Source organism: Peromyscus eremicus, chromosome 10, assembly GCF_949786415.1.
Source record: "Peromyscus eremicus chromosome 10, PerEre_H2_v1, whole genome shotgun sequence".
NCBI classification, from domain to species: Eukaryota; Metazoa; Chordata; class Mammalia; order Rodentia; family Cricetidae; genus Peromyscus; species Peromyscus eremicus.
Genome location: NC_081426.1, coordinates 77,225,033 through 77,240,035, shown reverse-complemented (window position 1 = coordinate 77,240,035; position 15,003 = coordinate 77,225,033). Strand labels below are relative to the sequence as shown.

At 37.4% G+C, this 15,003-nt stretch overlaps 1 protein-coding gene across 1 annotated transcript in view; it reads left to right on the top strand.

Moving 5' to 3' along the window:
- Positions 1–15,003, top strand: part of Uba6 (ubiquitin like modifier activating enzyme 6) — a 64,402-nt gene that overhangs the window by 46,777 nt on the left and 2,622 nt on the right. Inside the window, exons 28-32 of the mRNA XM_059274604.1 lie at positions 1,806–1,923; positions 3,617–3,810; positions 6,028–6,155; positions 7,289–7,376; positions 8,542–8,636. Coding sequence (XP_059130587.1) covers positions 1,806–1,923; positions 3,617–3,810; positions 6,028–6,155; positions 7,289–7,376; positions 8,542–8,636 — 623 coding nt within the window. The remainder of the gene's footprint in view (positions 1–1,805; positions 1,924–3,616; positions 3,811–6,027; positions 6,156–7,288; positions 7,377–8,541; positions 8,637–15,003) is intronic.

Here is a 15,003-nt window from a genome sequence, read left to right as displayed (position 1 = left end):
AAAGATGGCTAGGTTTTGTTTGTTTAATATTTTTATTTTATAATTAATTTAATTTTACATATCAGCCGTGGATTTCCCTGTCCTCCCTCCTCCCACTCCCCAGCCTTCACCCCCCCAACCTACCCCCCATTCCCACCTCCTCCAAGGCAAGGTCTCCCCTGGGGAGTCAGCCCAGCCTGGTAGATTCAGTTGAGGCAGGTCCAGTCCCCTCCTCCCTACACCAAGGCTGAGCAAAGTGTCTCAGCATAGGCTCTTGAGTTCCAAAAAAGACAGCTAGTTTTTTAGGTGGAATAAGAAGTAACTTTAACAGTTCAGGATGAAGCTAGAAAGATGAAGATAGAGTATACAGTAATTGAGAGCAGAGTAGAAAACTCAGTTGAATGATGTAGACTTGCAAGACAGCACTAAGGATTCATGTAACGCTAGTGTGATGTATTCTAATATAGTTTGCCATTACATTCAAGCACATTTACCATTGTGGCACTTGTTTGTGCTGTTAAATAGATGGAAATTTGGTCTGATAATTATGCCCAGAAAATATCTTAGAAAGCATCAGAACCTGAGAAGTTGGCAATGAAATAGGAAAATTTTAAGAAAAAAATACGTAAATATGCTTATGCATATATAAAGTATTTTTTTACAGGCTTACTATATGCCTTTCTTTTATATACTCTAAAAATTAGCCACAAAGCAACCTTCCTCAAGGACATGATATGTACAGCCATCTTATATTTTTATTTTGTAGAAAGGGATCTTTGTAGGCAGTGGAGTTTTTGCATAAGTGAATGAGTTTTCTGAATAAAATATTCATGACATGTAACTTATAAATAATAATATAGTAGTAAATTAAGGACATTTATAAGAAAAAAGTTTCCAACCCATATTTCGCATTGGTAAAACTAGACTAACACCCAGGAAACACGCTTCAGTATGTTTTCTGGCTTATATTGCTTCCACGGGTATAACAGTTCAGGCCTAATAGGTTTCCCTGAGCAGTTGAAGGTTTTAATATGAGTTATGGTCTGTTTCACAACTTCTTAAAATAGCTCACACTGAAGCTAAAAGATCAACATGCCCTTATAGATACAGATGTGACAGCCAGAATATTAACTAGACATGATGCAGACAGGAGTTTTTGTTTTATTGATTTCTTAATACATCTTAAATGTTTGTGATGTTTAATGTCTCAGAACATAATTTGGTGAATTTTTAAAGTAAATAGTAAATAGAGGGAGACATTCTTTTGTTTGAAAACATCTGATTCTGTGTGTTCTCTATTAGGTAACTCCTTAAAGATAAATCTGTTGTGGTATATGCTGCATTAATGATGCTGTACTTAGTATATGAAGAAAGATGTATTCTTTATAAAAAGAATACTTAGTAATCAGCAAGTACTTAAAGCCCATATTATATATTTTGTAAATATTTCCATTTTTTCCTACATGAATCAGCTAGTTTGAACTATGCAATTTTAGTCAAATGTAGATTTGTCCAAGTCAAAACTATTTGAATCTCAACTTCATTTAAGTGTGGAATTTTAAGATTATCTATCTATATAAGCTCTTCAGTTAAAAAAAAAAAAATTCAAGGTCCAATAAGAAAAATAAATTGCTTGAGATATGCTGGAGGTCTCTCAGGGACCAAGGTGAAAGAGCCTGGTTATAGCATAGACCTGCCAGCATATGAGGATAGGTAGTAAACAAACACAGAAAAAATCATATTATGATCTGATTAAACATAAATAATAGTCAAACCTGGATGTAAAATCTGATAATAGTAATAAACATATGTACATATTTTTAAAGGTTGTTCAAACAGATGAAACTGCAAGGAAACCAGACCATGTTCCTATCTCCAGTGAAGATGAGAGGAATGCTGTTTTCCAACTAGAAAAGGCTATTTCATCTAACAAAGCTACCAAAAGTAAGGGGACCTCTTTCAAATACATTGGACTAGATAGACTTACTTTCCCAAAGAGCCATATTGACAAATTGAGGGGAATAATTCTTAGTCATAATAGCTAATTAGCCGGGCGGTGGTGGCGCACGCCTTTAATCCCAGCACTCGGGAGGCAGAGCCAGGCGGATCTCTGTGAGTTCGAGGCCAGCCTGGGCTACCAAGTGAGTTCCAGGAGAGGCGCAAAGCTACACAGAGAAACCCTGTCTCGAAAAACCAAAAAAAAAAACAAAAAACAAAACAAAAAAAACATAATAGCTAATTATATCATCATATAAAAGTTTCTGTCCTTTAACTGTGACTAAATTCATCGTTTTTATTCTCATGTCCTTGATATCAAGTTTTAAAATCTAACTCTCCAAATTACATTAAGTGCTGTGTTGTAATTCTTACTGTGTTTTATGCTTCAGATGTTGAACAGGTCTTAAAACACAAGCAAATAGCTTGCTTTTAAGGAGCAGAAGGTTCAGATTAGCTGGGCATACTGGATCAGCGGGCTCAGGAAGTCACAGTCATCTTAAGCTACATAGTGAGACCCTATCTCAAATTAAAAAATCAGGTTATTAACCTGTTCAGACTTTCATACTTTTACACATACCACTTTAGGGGAAAGAATTACCAAAAGTCTCAGAGAGAGAGGAAGGAAAGGAGGGAGGGAGGAGTTGGTGTCTGTGTGAAAGAGAGAGAGAATATAGGTGAACATGTGGGCGTGTACATGCCATGGCACATACATGGAGGTCAGAGGTTAAGCTTGGATGCTGGTCCTGCCTCCTTTGCCTGTTCTCCTGATGCATACACCAGGCTAGTTGGCCTACAAGCTTCCAGGGATGCTCCAGTGTCTGCCTCCTATCTCTGTAGAAGCACTGTGATTACAGATTCTCACTGTGTGTGTCCACCTTTTGTGTAGATTCTGGAGCCTCGATCTCTGGTCCTCATGCTATGTAATTAGCTCTTTCCCTACTCTTACTGTTCTCAGGTACTGACTAGGATACAAACCAACTCTACTAACAGCTTTACTAAAGCTGAACTTTTAATTCTTTAAAGCAGAGTTAGTTGTTCATCTACTTAGGCATGCTTACCATCTTTTGTTAGATAAATCATTATTTCTCAAAGTTCTGTGATTTCATGTGTGAACCAGTAAAATTTCATGTAAATAGTCTTTAAAGTGACATTGGAAATCACTTATCTAGAAATATTCAAAAGGATACCTAAATGACTTTGTTAGTTGTCAGAGAGAAAATGTTTCAAAGTAATATTTATGGGGTAAATTTTGAGTAGTACCAAAGATTTACTTTTATAATCCACTGGGGAGCAGCTAATGTCACAAATGACTTTTTATTTCACTATTTACTATTTTTTATACATTAAGTTCTTTAGTTTGGTGGTATTAAAGCCATTGTTCTCATGTTCTTTTACATCTTCAGTTGCCTACATTTTTATACATTTTAATTTGATTAGTAACATAAAAAATTATTATGATGAATGTCTTTATTAATTGATCAATGCTTTCAGTGGATCCTTCAGCTTGGTAATTTGTATATTTCTTTATTAGAAATCTTGTTCTTTGAAAATCTTATGCATGCACAATTTGTACATTGCTTTTTATCTCATAAAACCTTTACCACTAACTAGAGAACTTTCTTCTTGTTACCCTGGTCAGGTGACCTTCAGATGGCAGTCCTTTCATTTGAAAAAGATGATGATAATAATGGACACATCGATTTCATCACAGCTGCATCCAACCTTCGAGCCAAAATGTATAGCATTGAACCAGCTGACAGGCTTAAAACTAAGCGCATAGCTGGTAAAATTATCCCTGCTATAGCAACATCTACTGCTGCAGTTTCTGGCTTGGTAAGCTTATTCTTCAAAAAACACTTCTATCTTCCCTACATCATCCCAACCTTAGCTGGCCACTCAGATTTTAGAGATGAAGGGATAGAAAAAAGTGGATCCTATAATTTAAATTTTCAAGATATTTATGAAAATACAATAAGGTATATCTGTAGGTCCTGTGTATAAAAATATTTTAACATTAAAAAATAAGCTTAACATAGAGTATAGTTGTTCTTAGAGATGGTGATCTCAATGACTTTTTTCTTCCCTCCTGGGTTTGGGGCAGTGGAAAGAAAGGATCAAACCCAGCAGCTAGCTGAGGAGCAAGTTCTGGAACCCAGGGGACACTCTAGGACCCCCTGGATTCTGAGTTCAGCATCCAGGAAGCTTGGAGTCGCAGAGGGAGTTCTGGAATCTGAGGAGTACTTGATTATGAGCATCCAGGGAGAGATAGCCAGACAGGCTCAGAGAGGAAAGACATGGTATCCCATCCTCCCAGAGCACAGGGCCAAGAGCAACAGAGGATCACCTGGCCACCATGTCACTTTTCCCTCCACCTACCATAGAAATCATGTTAGCCTCCATATCAAGTAGATATTCTTAATATGTAAGTACTTAAGTGACTGGGAAACAGATTAATAATTAGTCATCTATGATAATCAAATTTATAGTCATGTTAGTTTTCTAGGTATACATAGATATATTTCAGTTAGGTAGGTAATCTTCACATACTTCAAAGACCTACAGAATATGGCATTTAAAATGTTTTAAAAACTTAGACTTTCTGGACAGTGAGAAACATCTGCTCCTGGCAGCACCAATTTACTTCAAAAAGAAAGATGAGCATCGAAGGCACTCCATATGGAATTTATCTTCTTCTTGGCAAAAATAACCATTTGGGCAAGAGACTGTTCTTGCCTGGACTGCTTGACAAAATGTTGTATCGACTGGACATGCAGGACCCATAGGAAGGTGACCACTGAACTTTGCAAGGCAAAATGGTCCTTCAGGTTCCTGCTTTGCAGAAGAAACAGTCAGACATTCTACAGGACACAGAGAGAAGTGACTGAGAGATTCTAGGCCCATGGGTTGAAGATGGATGCCCAACATTGCAGAAGAACTTTGGGTGACTGTTCAGGCAGGCAGCTGTCTCTGTCATTCTAGATTTTTGAAAGTTGCTTATAATGCACTTCCTGTTTACTTAGGTAATGTTATATCCTTCTGAGGTCTTTGATGTAGTTGAAGACTAGATAGTTACAATTATGGTTTTCTTTGCTTATGATAAGAGATAAGGTAGATATGAAACCTTGGACTCACAAATATAGGATAAATAAAATATTTCCTTTAAAATTGCCAAATATAAATAGACTAGATATTGTAACTATAATTCTTGCTTGATAACTGTTTTGTTATATATAATTTTACTATGTTAAAGTTAAAACTTTCCTTTTTAATTAAACAGAAAATGGGAGGTGCTGTGGGATGTTCTGTATGCTGTGAATATGTGTTGCTCTGATTAGTTGATAAAATGTTGATTGGCCAGTAGCGAGGCAGGAAGTTTAGGCAGGATAAGCAGACAAGGAGAATTCTGGGAAAAGAAAGGCTGAGTTAGAAGATGCCAGCCGTCTGTCCAGGGAGCAGCATGTAATGGCACACAGGTAAAGCCACAGAAAATGTGGCAACATATGGATTAACAAAAATGGTCTGAGTTTAAATGTAAGACATAGTCAGTGGTAGGCCTGAGCTAATAGCTGAGCAGTTTTAATTAATATAAGCCTCTATGTGTTTACTTGGGTCTGAGTGGCTGTGGGACCATGAGGACGTGGGGACTGGGTGGGACACAGGAAAACTTTCAACTACACTTAAGAATCATTATTATGACAATTTATTTTACTGTACTGTATTGGTACTCTAAAGTTAGAGATAGTTATTTGCTCCTATATTGGTTGGTTAAATTGCTTTAGCTTTTAGTTATGGTGTCTGCTTTGAAAATAAAATGATTAAATGGTGAAATAACCTTGTTCACTATATATGGAATAGGCCGAATATTAAAATAAAATGCACTAAAAATATACAAGTCAGTTAAATAAGAAGTGTATATTACTATAATCACATAGCTGTTCTTACTATTTACAGAGAAATGCTTGAACCTTGGCAAAGAACAAGACTGATTAAAATCCCAAGTAGCTTTAGATTTAGGTTCCTCAGGTAATCAGATCACCTTCTCTTGTCTAGGTTGCCTTGGAGATGATCAAAGTAGCTGGTGGCTATCCCTTCGAAGCTTACAAAAACTGTTTCCTTAATTTAGCCATTCCAATAATAGTGTTTACAGAGACATCTGAAGTAAGAAGAACTGAAATCAGGTATGTATAAAAATCTGTTTTGCTTCTATAATGAGAAATAAATAAAATATTCTACCCTTAGCAAGGAAACCTACTGGTTTTCATCTCTATTTCTTGTTAATTCTTCCTACTATTTCAGGACCCAGTCAAACCTGAGGATCTTGGTGAATTATTTCCAAGTAGACTAGCCAAAGAATTCTAACAACGGTTGTTTTGTCACACCATTCAGCATTATACTTTAGGGTTCCTAAGTTGGACAGTTTCAGAGGCATTCTTGTCTGACTATAGACTGTGAAACTTAGAATCTAATTCCACACATTTATGACAACAGAAAACAATTCCTTGAGTTTCTGTTTTTCACATTTCAGGTTGGACAGAGCCAGAAATGTGAGTCTTATCAGGAAGAGCTAATCTTCTTATCATCCTCATACATTACTTATGAGAGCACAAAATACTGTAATCCATACCAGTGAAATAAGGTGCTATGTTTTCCACTTCTAAATACATTTATGCACATGCCAAATTACATATATGCCAAGGTGATCATTCTAGCATATTTATGACAGCCAATGATTTGAACAATCCAAATGTTCAGTTACTGATGACCAGAACATCTGCACCATGAAACCTCTACAGCTATTTAAAAATAAGGGATGCATGCATGTACATTCATAGACACGTACACGCGGAGAGAGAAAAACGTCACATAACATAGATGTATATCTATGTAATATGTAAGTACATGCGGAGAGAGAAAAATGTCACATAACATAGATGTATATCTATGTAATATGTAAGATATTAAAGCAAAAGGGAGACTGAATGGAAGGAGCTCAGGAGGGGACAGGCAGGTGCTGTGTATGAGTAAGGAGCAGTGCTGCACAAACATGAAGGTGTCGTGAACTCATTACTTTGTGTGTGAAATAAAGAAGTTTTAGAAAGAGAGGGACACTTTGTAAGACATTTAAAATGAGACTGAAAAAATATACAAATACAGATAAAAGTGGTTATATATTATTTATTGAATATTTTATCTCCCCCCACACACACATTAATTCCTAAGCATATTACAAATAATGAACTGCCTAGAATTTTTTAGTACTACTAGTAGAAAGAATTTTAATGCTTATGTTCTTAATATTTTTCTATAACAGAAATGGAATTTCATTTACAATTTGGGATAGATGGGCTGTACATGGAAATGAAGATTTCACACTCTCGGATTTCATAAATGCTGTCAAAGTAGGATATTTTTGCTTCTTTGATTGAATTTGTACCTTGAAGTCTGGTTTCTGTAATGTCGTGCCTCCTGATTCATAGGAATTCCAGTAGGTCCTTGTAATTATGATAGTACTAAATTCTTTACTTGGTTCATTCCTGGGTGTGTGTGTGTGTGTGTGTGTGTGTGTGTGTGTGTGTGTGTGTGTATATGTAGTTTACAAATAAGACATCCTAAGAATAACAGAAGTATTATATTAGAACCCATACTCGACCATATTTCTCTCGAGACTGCTTAGCTTATTTTACAGTAGATCTTTGATTTTTCTCTTTCTCTATGACATTGAGAGCTCTCCACTTTGAAGGGAGGCACTCTTGGTTTCCTTTGGGCGAGGCTGAATTACTAGCCTCACTTTTTTGCACTTTGTGACTTCTGTTAAACCAGTGGTTCTCAGTCCTCCTAATGTCACCACCCTTTAATACAGTTCCTCATGTTGTGGTGACCCCCAACCATAAAATTATTTTCATTGCTACTTCATAACTAAATTTTTGCTACTGTTATGAATTGTAATGTAAATATCTGTGTTTTTTGATGGTCTTAGGCAACCCCTGAGAAAGGGACATATGACTCCCAAAGCAGTCACAACCACAGGTTGAAAACTGCTGTATTTTGAAACAGGCCTTGCTTGAACAATAGCACTAGAGAAGTAAGTCATTCTAATCTCAAAGACAGACACTTAAACAATAATAGGTAGGTAGACAGCGTGGATATCCTGTACCGACAAATGAGTCACATTTGGACAGCTTCAGACCTCACACTGCCTGAGCTGGCATACAGTTCAAACTAGCACACTTACTTCTAATTGCTGAGGCTGTGACTTAGTGGGAGAGCACTTAGCAGACATGCATCCAGCCCTGGGATCAGTCTCCAATACTGGGGATGAACATAAGCTACCTGTATCTACCTTTGTTCTGAGATTTTCCACTTAATATTTTCAGCATATGGTTAACTGAGAAAAGTAAAACCACAGATTACAACTATAGTTTTTAATCTTTAAATTTATGGGACAGTATAAATTGTATTTTATATAAGCCTGCCCTCCTTTGGGTGCATATAAAATATTTTTACCCGTGTACTTCCGTGTTTGAATGAAGCTTTGATTGTTTCCTTTGGGATGTTTACCTTTAGGAGAAATACGGAATTGAACCGACAATGGTGGTGCAGGGAGTCAAAATGCTTTATGTTCCTGTAATGCCGGGTCATGCAAAAAGGTTAAAGTTAACGTAAGTATTTAACATTATGTGCAGAAGGGTCACAAAAATTAAAACGTAAGATGGATACGCACTGGAAAGTTAAAGAAGTTATTGGAATTTATATAAAAAGCATTACTCTTGCCTGATGCTATTAGTAAAGACTGAATCTGGCAGGGGAAAGCCAACAGTCCAGCTCTCAAATGAGACTCAGGATTATACCTTTGTAAACTTATTTAGACCAATCAAATATTTTTCAGCTAATAGGCTTAGAAATTTGATCAGTATACTATTAAGTAAAAGTAAACCCATGCCTTACATGTAAACATAGAAAACTATGTTTGTGAAATTGAGATACAAAACAAGAGCACCAAACATTGTTTATATTTGGAGAATTTTTGCCAAAGATGCCTGCTATGTGTCCAGCTTTGTTTTAAGCATTGGGGATACAGTTATGAACAAAAATCTTTCCTACTTGAGTTTGAGTAAAAACTGCATACAGTGAGGTAGTGGTAGATACTGTAGAGAAAGTAAAGAATTAAAAGAGGAAGAAATACAGGGAGGAGGAGGAGGGTTGAGTTCTATGTTTAATGATTTAGATATTCCCTCTGAATGTTAGATTCTTACCTGCCGGTGTTACATTTTAGAGGAAGAAAAGTACCAAAGAAAACCAAATCTTTATAGTTGCTTTCAAGGCACTGGCTGAACTAGTATCCTTGTATGTTCTTTGTCTCCTCCCTCTACACCGGTCTCTCTATTTCTGTAGCACTACAGTCATTCTCTAGGGAGGGCTTTGATCTAGTTATTTCCTCTGCTTGAAGACGGGAGAGTGGGCTAATTAATTCTCATTCTTGGTTTTTACACTTTCTAAAAAGCCCTTTCTTGTATTTTTGTGGGTTTTTTTTTCTTTCTTTTTTTTTTTATTTTATTCTTTGCTGTTTTTCTCTTTGGGGGCCCTCCCACCCAGTTCCCAAATAAATACACGCTTATTCTTTCTTTTTTTTTTTTTTTTTTTTTTTTTGGTTTTTCGAGACAGGGTTTCTCTGTGTAGCTTTGCGCCTTTCCTGGAACTCACTTGGTAGTCCAGGCTGGCCTCGAACTCACAGAGATCCGCCTGGCTCTGCCTCCCGAGTGCTGGGATTAAAGGCGTGCGCCACCACCGCCCGGCCGCTTATTCTTTCTTATGAATGCCCAGCCTTGTCTTGGATTATTTCTAGCCAGCTTTTCTTAACTTAAATGATCCTGTCTACCTTTTGCCTCTGGGCTTTTATCTTTCTCTATTTCTGTATTTCTTTCTTTACTTCTTACTCTGTGGCTTGCTATGTAGCTGGGTGGCTGCCCCTGGAGTCCTCCTCTCCTTCTCCTTTTGCTCCTTGATCTTCTCCTCCCAGATTTCTCCTCCTGTTTATTCTGTCTGCCTGCCAGCCCCGCCTAGCCTTTCTCCTGCCTTGCTATTGGCCGTTCAGCTCGTTATTAGATCAATCAGGTGTTTTAGACAGGCACAGTAACACAGCTTCACAGAGTTAAACAAATGCAACATAAAAGAATGCAACACATCTTTGCATCATTAAATAAATGTTCCACAGCATAAACCAGTGTAACACATCTTAAAATAATATTCCACAACACTTTCTGAATTCTATTTAGCACTGCAGACTCTCTCCAGTTATAGCTGGGTATGCTTGCCCTGTTTTGCTCTCCTTTTTTTTTTTAAAAAAAAAATTTATATATATATATTCTTTCAAAAGTTCATAATGTGTAATAGACTTTGAGCATATTCCTCCCTTTATCCATTATCCTCTTATCCCCATTCTTCCTGCCATTAAACGCAATCTTTTCCTAACATTCCCCCCTCCTATTTTGTTATCCTTTTTCCCCCAGATCCTTTTATTTTTAATTGTATACATACCACACATGAGAGCACTCATGTCAGGGCTGGAGAACAACTTTGTAGAATGTTTTTCTTTCTACCTTTATAGTGGGTTCTGGGAATTGTCAGGGTTGCAGAATATTATGACTCCTTCACCCACTGAGCCACCTCATTGCCCCCACTCCCTTTTAATTACAGTTACTTGCATTAGCATATGTGGGGCTTAGTTATTGTGAGCTTTGAGAAACTAAGCAGTGGCTACCCCACTGAGGAATATGACTCCTTTTTCTCCAGTAACCATAGCTACCTCAGGAGTCCTTCCTCATTAATTGTGGAACATTGATGGGCTGGTTTTGTGCAGCCACTGTTACTGTGCTTTCGTGGGTACAACAGCCGTGTCCAGGAGATAACATCGCACAGTGTTCTTTCCCATCCTCTCGTATTCTTTCCACCCCTCTTCTGCATAGTACCTGAGCTTTGAGAGAGGGCTCTGCAGGGTCCCAATAGGGCTGCCTGCTCAGTCCTTCTCAGCACATGGGGTTTCCCCGCTGTTGCTCACTGCAGATAGAAGCTTCTCTGACCAAACTGAAAGCAGAACTGTCTGGGAGTAGAAACAAATACTTAGGAGGTGGTTTAATACTTTGTCCAGATATTGAAGCAACAGTAGTAGGTCCTGTTTCACACAGAAGCAGATGCATCCAGGGCCTACAACCTCCCTAGCCTTGAACTTTGAACCAGGTTTAAAGCTCAAAGCAGAATTCTTCCTGTGTAGTGGGGCCTGAAATCCGTCAGAATACAGTTGGCTGTCCCCGCAACAGACATACCACTCTTGTACCATTGGGCACTGGGTACATCTTGCCTGGCAAGTTGGTATTATAGCACAGTTTTCACAGCTAAACCCCAGTAGTCTGCATACCACCTTCCCGCAGTGTACAGTCTAGCCAGCAGAGTGGATCCTTCCAGCTCAGTTCTGTCTTCATTTCTCTCCATCCTTCAGCCAAAGAAGGTGGTGTCTTCAGCAGGAGGATCATATCATATCTAGCTCACATGGACGACCAAGAGAAATGGCATTGTTTTAGAGGCCTGTGAAGACTCCCTGAGCAACAACTCATAAGAAAATTTAAAGAAAAGCTAGGATTTTTGTTTAATAAACTATGACATGGGCTAAGGAGTTGGCTCAAAGGATAAAAGATTGCCACACAATCCTTGTAACCTGAGTTCAATCCTCAGAGCCTGCATAAAGGTAGAAGAAGACATTCCATAGTTACCCTCTGACTTTCACACACATATACCTTGGCAGAAACTTCCACGTACATGCACAGCACATATGTAAATGGGTACACAAAATAATAAATTTTTAAATACCTTATGGCTTTTGGAAACAACGTTATCCACTTATGTATTTCCCTTTAAACTCTTACGATTTTTTTAAATTAGTTTACAAAATACTATGTGTCCATATGGGTATTTCATGTATCTTTAGTTTCAGTTAACCCCACACCCATCTCTTTATTACATGCCCACTTAAACCTTTACATTCCTAACATTTTTCCCTTTACTTTTCTATCCCATGTTCTGTCTCTCCTCCTTCCATCCTCCATCCTTCTACCTCTTCTGGTTTCTTGGCCCCTACAGGCACCACATGTTAAACACAAATCTAAATATTTGAAGTTAGGATCTGAATATGAAAGAATATCTGAATATGCAACACTTGTCTTTCTGGGTCTGGGTTACCTCACTTAGTATACTTTCCAGTTCCATCCATTCTTCTCTAAATTTCCTGAGTCCATTTTTCTTGACAGAAGACTAAAGTACCAGTGTATGAATGTACATTTTCATAATCTATCACTTAATGAACAGTTAGGCTGACTCCAGAGTGGCAGTGAACATGCCGTGCAAGTGTCTCTGTAGGAGGACATGAAGTCTATTGTCTTAGTCCAGGAGCAGTAGAGCTAAGAGGTATGGTTCTCTGTTTGTAGCTTTTTGAGAAATCTCCACACTGATTTCCATAGTGGCCACACTGGCTTATTTTCCAGCCAACAGTGAAGAAATGTTCCCCTTTCCCTATGATCTCACCAACATTGGTCCTCATTTATAATCTTACTGATAGCCATTCTGACTGGGATAAGAAGGAATCTCAAAATCTTTTACAATTGCATTTCCCTGATTGTTAAGAATGTTGAACGCTTTTTTAGCCATTTGTATTTCCTTGAAAACTCTGTTCGGTTCTATGACCCTTTTTTTTTTTTTTTAAATTCGGTTGTTTGCCTATTGTTGAGTTTTTTAGTTCTTTGTGTATTCTAGATGTTGATCCTTTGTCACATGTCTAACCAGTGAATATTTTCTCCTTTTCTATGGGTAAGTTGCCTCTTTAGTGGATTAACAGTTTCATCTCTTATACAGAACCTTTTTATTTTCATGAGGTCCCATTTGTCAATTGATGTTCTTATTTCCTGAGCTAGTGATGCCTATCCATTACGTCGTTACCTATGCCTCTAACCTGAAGTGCTTCCCCTACTTTTTCCTCTAGCAGTTTGAAAGTTTCAGGTGTTACCTTAAGATCTTTGTTCCAGTTTGAATTGGTAGTTTTGTGTAAGAAGAGAAAGAGAATCTAATTCCATTCTTCATCCATTTCCCCCAGCACTGTTTGTTGTGAAGAAATTATCTTTTCTCCAATATGTGTTGTTGACATCTTTGTCAAAAATCATGTGGCTATATATCTGGCTCCTCTGTTCTGTTCTGTGGATCTATATGTCTGTTTCCATGCTGTTTTTATCATGATGGCTCTGTGATGTAACTTCAAATCAGGTTTCATGATACCTCTACTATTACTTTTACTGACCAAGATTACTGTGCTTATTCAGGTTCTTTATGTTTCCATATGAATTTTAAGGTTTTTGATATTTTTGTTTTGTTTGTTTGTTTTTCTTTTTCTCTGAAGAATGGTCTTGGAATATTAGTGGGGATTGCCAAACCTGTAGATTACTTTTGGCAGGATGGCCATTTGCTCAGAGTTGATTCTTGAACATGGGAGGTTTTCCATCTTCTCAAAGTATCTTCTCCCATTTCCTTTTTCTGCTTTTTAAAGTTTTCATTATAAAGATCGTTCACTTCCTTGATTTTGTTTATTCTAGGGTATTCTGTAGTTTTGTGAAATGGAAGTGTGCCCTTTGTTTGCTTTTCAGTATGTTTATCATTTGAAGGCTGATGGTTTTTACGTGTTAATGTTTATCCTGCCACTTTGCTGAAAATGTTTATCAGCTCTGTGTATTCTGTGGTGGAGTATTTAGGGTCTCTTAAGTAAAGAATTAAGTCTTCTGCAAATCAGGATATTTTTTTACTTTCTGTATCCCTTTTGTTTCTTGTCATATCTTACTGCTCTAGTTAAGACTTGAAACACTATATTAAACAGAGGTGTCTTGTTCCTGATCTTAGTGGGATGCTTTAAGTTTTTCTTCATTTCCCACTGTAGATTTGTTACATTTAGTGTTTATTATGCTGAGATGTTGTCCCTTTGTTCCTAGTCTCTTTGGGGTTTTTCTTGTGAAATATTCTTTACTGTATCTATTGAAACATGACCACATAACTCCTGGTCATGAGTCTATTTATGTGCTATATTATATTTATTGATTTGTATGTGTTCATCCTTGCATCTCTAGAATGAAGCAGACTTGGTCATGACAAATGATCTTTTTGATGTGTTCTTGAATGTAGTTTGCTAGTACTTTATTGAGAACTTTTTCATCTATGTTCATCAAGAAGATTGATCTGTGTGTGTCTTCATCTGCTTTGGTAATGGAAATATTGGCTTTTCAAAGTGGCTTTGAAAACATTCCTTTTATTTTCTATTTCATTGAATCATTTGAGGATTGAAATTAGTTATTCTTTAAAGCCTGGTAGATTTCTGCAGTGGACCACTTTAGTCTTGGTGTTCATTATAGATCTGTTTAAACTCTATCCATTTTAGTTTAACTTTGATAGGTCACATGCGTCTAGAAATTCTTCCATTTCTTTTGCATTTCCCAACATAGTAGAATTTAAGTTTTTAAGGTATGTCATTATGATTTTATGAACTTCCTATCTGTTGTAATGTTTCCCTTTCGTCCCTAATTTTATTAATTTGGGCCTTTTCTCCCTTTCTTTTAGTTAGTTTAACTAAGAGTATGCCAACTGTGTTTATCATTTCAGAAAACCGACTTGCTTCATGTGCATGTGTGTCTGTGTGTGCAAATGAAGGTGTGTGGTGTGTGTTCTGGTGTGTGTGGGTGCATGTATGAGTGTGTGTAAAGATCAGAGCTTAATGTCAGTGTTGTGGGCAAAGTCTCTCACTTAACCTAGAGCTTGCTGGCTTGGGTAAGCTGGCTGGCCAGCGGTCCCATAAACCCAGTCCCCACTTCCCCAGTACTGAGACTACGAATGCTGCCACTTTTAGCTTTTTTGTTTGGCTTCTAGGGACCAAACTCAGATCTTCATGCTTGCCCAGCAAACATTGTCTTCCTCAGCCTCTCTTTTTTCTCCTTGTCATAACAC